At 38.1% G+C, this 6058-nt stretch overlaps 1 protein-coding gene across 2 annotated transcripts in view; it reads left to right on the forward strand.

The window, feature by feature from the left end:
• The window catches only part of LOC113015435 (CMP-N-acetylneuraminate-beta-galactosamide-alpha-2,3-sialyltransferase 1-like), a 102550-nt gene extending 97313 nt beyond the window's left edge, over positions 1-5237 (forward strand). For both annotated transcript variants that reach the window (XM_026157475.2, XM_080296294.1), the window contains one exon: positions 1443-5237. In XM_026157475.2, coding sequence (XP_026013260.1) covers positions 1443-1616 — 174 coding nt within the window. In that variant the 3' untranslated portion in view covers positions 1617-5237. The remainder of the gene's footprint in view (positions 1-1442) is intronic.
• Positions 5238-6058: the final 821 nt, after the last annotated feature.

A 6058-nucleotide genomic window follows, 5' to 3' on the forward strand; every position in this document is an offset into this window, starting at 1 on the left:
ATTAAGAACTAAGTATACCCATAGAGAGTGTAGAAGAGAAACAGCTACCATAGATCAATTTAAAGCCTCGAGATAAACGTTTCTACCATCACTGGTAATCTGGCATATTTCCAGTGTGCCAACGCACTTTTGGGGCCGATCGACTGGTCTGAAGAGCCACTGCACACTGGCTGTACAATCACTGATAGCATCCCATTCGTTCCTTTCCATTACTGACACTGGATTGCACATTCAAATCTCTTAATGCGAGATTTGAATGTGCCCTCAGTGTGGAAGAACAAAACAATAAAAAGAATGAAGTTTTTTATTCAATATGACCCAAAATGAGTGACTGAGGACATAAACGCTGAAGTCTTTTTTTTAACCATTGCTATCACTATCTGGTAGCGTTCAGAAGTGCTTCTGCAAAGATGTTGACTAAACTTCCAATGTCAATATCGCCTTAATGAAATATTGTTCAAATTAAAGAAACACTTTCCTCCAGTTGCTGTAGTTGTTTCACTTGTAGAGACACATTTCTTGAAACATTTCACCCTTTTCTCATAACTCTAAAAACAAAACCCAATTCTCAAACTACATTCGCAAAACCGTTGATTCTTCTGGCAAAATCTAAAAACCCATCCAAACAGTTTTATCTGTGGTCAGAACCACACAATGGTCTGCTCATGCATACAGAGAGTAAAAATAAGAACAGAACTAAGCTTTCAGTACACCCTAGATGAAACAATGAAAAGCACAGTGTTCAGGGGATGTATCCCAGGCCTTTAAACCTCATATTGATGTCTTAGAAGTCTACAAAAATATGAAGCAAAAACAAAAATGGACAATGGCTGAGATATGTCTCCCTTCTTTAAAAAAAAAAGAGAAATTATAGGTTGTGTTTAAATTCAGTTGCTCACCTGAAATTACTTTTCTTGACCTGGCTCCACCTCTTCTCCTCAGATTGTTTCCATTGCTTGTTGAATTGATCAGGCTTGTATTGGTTAAATGGCATCATTAGTGACAACAGCGAACTATTTTGTGTAGACAATGGGCTAGAACCAAATTTTCATCAAAATGAGCCATCATCTGATCTAGCCAAATTGAATTCAGTTTCTGTGTAACAGGCTGTGGGATGAGTGCATCCAGACCATCTACAAATTACAACAATTTCTCTTTTTAAATAAAAAAAATAGGTAGTAGAAACAAAATTGTTTTCTAGTGTCACCAAAATCTCATCACATATCACTGGCCTCATGTGGTGATACTGCACAGTGTATTTCTGTAAAAAATCAATTTCAAAGTTTGCAAAATGCTTCCACAACTGGACTTGTGAAGCAAAGATCGCTCTGTTGATGATTAAAAAAAGGCATTTGGAGAACTTTGGAGATACTGCAAAGTATGTTATTATGCACTAAGAGCATCTGTGGTAGTTTCACTGTGATTAACCTTGTCTCTTACAGGTCAGTGTGTTTGGATTCGGTGCAGACCAGTATGGAAACTGGCACCACTACTGGGAGGAGAACCATTTGGCCGGAGCTTTCCGACACACAGGAGTCCACGATGGAGATTACGAATATAATGTCACCCTGCTGCTGGCAGACAAGCACAAAATCCGAATGTTTAAAGGCAGATGATACCGAGCCCATATGTGCAGCTGGATGACCACCAAATGAACCTCAGCAGCCTTTTAATGTTCGTTACCCACCAAAAGAAGAATTTTGTTTTCATTTTATTTCTTTATTTTACAGATTCCAAAGACATTTTCACTATTCTGCTCAGCCCAGTTTCCTGTCATTTACTGAAGTGGCTGTTTAACAAATGTCACTTCTATTGTCACACCAGGAGACGAGGACAGGCCATCCATAAGACAAAATCAGCACTGCCATGGGAGACCGAGCAGATAATAGTAGAAGGGAGACGAAGATGTATGTTAATAAGCATGTTATTATAAAAAGCTGAAGTTCTACTACATAGTATGTGTATAATCCATGTGTCGCTTTTCTATATACGGTAATGATGTCCAGCACTGTGGCCGCCAAAAGCTTTGTATGCTAATGATCAGACCAAGTGCCGTAATTACCGTTAATGTCATTCAATTGCCTCTGTTGCAAACTGTTTAAGTTTAAATTGATACCCAATAAATGTAAAAGCATTTAAAGCAAAACCCTACAGACCTAACATCAAAATGCATTTTCACAATATGGCATTGGTTTTTTACTTTGTAGTGATGGACATGCGAGAAATTCTGCTGTTTTTTGTCAGACCCACCAATTTTTTAATGTGCAACCTGCACTAAAAAGCTATTTATTAACTTGCTTTCCTGATTACAGCTGTAAAATAAAGTTTAATGACACTAAAGGGGTGCTTAAAATTGAACCCAAAATCTAGCCCCAAGAAATTATTTTACTACATTGGGACATTTACAGAAAACCCCCAGGACTACAGCCACATCTATGGGAAATACTTAAGTGTTCAGTCCAAATGTCAAACACTTTGTCATCCCTACATACTAAGTTTTGCAGTATAGTTTAAAAAATAACCATATTGTCAATGCTAGAGCAAAAATTAAGTCTCTATCAAAAAGAGTCTAAAAATGACTATGCACTTTGTTTTGCGTCTAATAAGCTTCAATAGTGCTATGTATTTCGAGCCAAATGTTAGCTGTCTAACCTGCTAAGCTATGATGGGGAACATGTTAAACATTCCTTCTGCTAATAATGCTAGCATTATCATAAAGAGCATTTTAGCATGCTAGTATTGAGCCCAAGTTCGCCTGTGTCTCAGAGCTGCTGGTATATGCAGTGTTTTAATTTTCCCACACTTAATCTTATTTTCTCCTTATTTTGTTGAAGATTTGTGGGCTGTAGTGTTTTTTGTGACACAAGTGTGTATCTCCTAGCAAGTCAGAATTAGCACGGTGACACTAAAAAAAATTAATAAGCTAGTTCCTTAGTTGTCACTCTCTGTGCTCGCTGCGCACTGAGGGTACAAATAAGACTTAGCTTTTTAATCTTATTCTTCTTATTTTGTTGGATATTTCTTGACTGTGATGGTTGAGAAGTAGACACACAAATCTGAGCTAGCACGCTGGTACTCATGGGCTACATTACAGTATCCACCTCCTCTATCCTTGGCTTTTTCAGATATGTCTCAGTCACATAGAGAACAATAGAATGACCACCTCCTTGTGACTAGGAAAAATCAGTCATTGTTTGTACTGACTTTTTTCACATTGGCGACTTATTTCAAATAGTTGGGACCAACAACTGGTTGCCTAAAGGTTAAGTGTGTAACAGTCAACAACTTGTAATTCAACAGCTTGCCACCAAAATTATATTCTCATTATGTCTTTATATATAAGCAAAGTTGCTGAGCGCCAATGTCATCTTGCAGTTAAATGACCGTAATGCAGCAACTACATTATTTGTGGAGGGATTTCTGAATTTTAAATCCATGGTTCTGGTTGGCAGTAGCAGTTAATGTAAATTTCTGTTTAATATGAATTTCTGTGGATACAGACAGCAATGAATTTGTATTTTTCACCAGTTTAACACAGTTGATCACCATATTAACAAAATCTGACCGCATTTAAACGCTAACTTGACCCCATTCAATTGCAAACTGATAGCAGACTAACTCCATCTTATTGCTGTTGCATTGCAATCCTTGAAGTCAGCAAGGATGAGAGTAGTCCCAGACCCAGTCTTTGTTTTCAAAGCAACTTCTTCAAAGGACACCAGTTCAGTCATTTTCATTTTCTCTAGTTGTAGTATCGAATTTTCTACCCACAGTTTAAGTGTTACATACCCAGTGTGTATTAGGAGAGATGACTGTAATGAAAAATCTCTTGAAATTTTCATGAATTATATGAATTATTTCCATCTCTTTGACAGAGGGCTGGCCTGAGCTACATATTCAGAGCACAGACATTACATTAGACAGGATGCAGCGTGTGCTTCAGCTGCTTTCACTAAAAATACCATAATGTGGCACCTTCCTGCGGCTTTATGTGGCGGTGTGGGCGTGTTAATATGTAAAATGTAACCGAGGTGAAACAGAAAATAATGTTTTATTGCTCTTATTTGTTCCCGTGATCACTTCTCTCTCTCTCTCTCTCTCTCACCACTACCCACTGTGGCTCTCTCTCGCTCTCTTGTTGAGCTGAGGTGAAGGGGGTCAGCTTTTGATGTTTCTCACAATTTCAGCACATTCTACATTTGAAATTGTAGAATACCAACACCAACTTAGTTTCTGTTCTAGACAGAAAGAAAGTTTGGTGCTTGGAATTTGTTTCTTTTATTAAATCTGCTGGGCCAAAAGGACTCTACTGGAGACCTGCAGCTACCTGTGGATTAAGAGTTGTGTTATAGCAAAGCAATCAATGAGATTGTGCCATTGGGTGTGATGGAAAAATGATAGAAAGGTTTTCAGTGTTTGCAGCGTAACACAAACAGCGGGTTCTTTGTCATCGATCATTAACACCTGACATACGAACCAGCCTATACAGGGGTGCCTTATCATTGAAATCAGTGATGTAGTATAAATTTTTTGATGTATTATGTGACACAGTTTGTAAATGAAAACTATGTGTAAAGTGCCTTACAGTTAAAGTGTACTGTATTGTTGTGTAAATCTGACACTCATATGCTTGGTACACACAGTATAGCTGTCTCATTTATTGTCAGTAAGATGCCAACATGTTTTGCACTTTTTGATGAGGTGTCGCTCTGTTTTGTCCAGACTTTATTAGCTTGGTGATCACACTGAACTCTCACCTTCTTATTTTTACTCACAGACATCTGACCTGAAATGTTGTGCTTGTTCAGATGATGCAGGAGTTAGGCTTAGCTGCAGTAACAGGCTATGATTTGCTCTGTGTGCATTGTAACAGATTAGAGACATTTGTATGGCCAGTGTCTTTTCTTCATTCCCGCACACACAGAGACAAACCACAATTTGGTTTTTCCTGTCACCATGAATTCATTCAGCTGCCACAGAAAACAACAGTGGTGTGAATGTGTCATACAGGGAGCAGGGAATACTGCCACCTAGTGGACAAAAACGTGGGTCAGCATTAACGTGTTTTGATTTGGTATTATATGATTCAGTATGAACTGGCACTTTTCAAACTGTATTCATTGTTTATCGTTTAAATAAACTGTAAGTAGTGCAGTTGTTTCAGTCTTCACACACACACTAGCTGTGAAGATGGATGTATGTAAGACTAAGACACAAAATAAAGGCTCCAATGAAAAGAATGGGTGACTTCATTTAGTTTTACAGAAAATTGTTAAACACACGGTCTGACACACATTAGGCTGGAAAATTCCTACAACAGCTCAGCTGGTTTCTTATATCTGTTCAAGCCTTTTTGTTTCCTTTGTATTCGTTTTTTTTTACTGATATCTTGTTGGAATTTGTTAGTGATTTATATCAAAGAAAGTTCAGTCATTTAGTGTAAGCCTAACTCAAACACAGTGAACAAAACATTTTAGTTATTTTTTTAGAAATCACAGACACCCTGTCCTCAAGGCTCAAAAAGAGAGGAGCAACATTTCTCTTGAGTGATACAGGTTATAAAACAAAAAACGGTCCTCTCCAGATGATGCCTTTTCAGGGAAGGTCTTGCTTAACCCAGAAGATATTCAACAGCACGGCTATTCCAGCAGCGTAGCTTTGTGGTTTAAAAAAAAAGAAGACCATGTGCAAAACTGGTGTGACTGCAGCCCAGGCCAGTCACCCACAGAAAACTACAGAAAACGGGCTCATGATTTTCTGAACCTTTACAGAGTATCAGCAGTGATGCGGCACAGATGCTTCAGACAAAAGTATTCAACCCTTCAATATTAAAAAAAGATCAGTTTTGCTGTTCTACATATTTGCTAGATTTGTTAATTAGAGTTAACATTAAAAAGTTTAAAATGTAAAAACAACCTGTGTCATGTGACTGACATTGACATGTGTCTTCTGTCTTCATCTTTCCATTGCTCCTTTTGAGGGTCCCATAACATCCTCCTCTGTCACACCAACCCTCTGCATGGCCTTCCTCTTTTCCTTCTGCCTGGCAGCTCCATTG

Source organism: Astatotilapia calliptera, chromosome 22 (genome assembly GCF_964374335.1).
Source record: "Astatotilapia calliptera chromosome 22, fAstCal68.1, whole genome shotgun sequence".
Taxonomy (NCBI): domain Eukaryota; kingdom Metazoa; phylum Chordata; class Actinopteri; order Cichliformes; family Cichlidae; genus Astatotilapia; species Astatotilapia calliptera.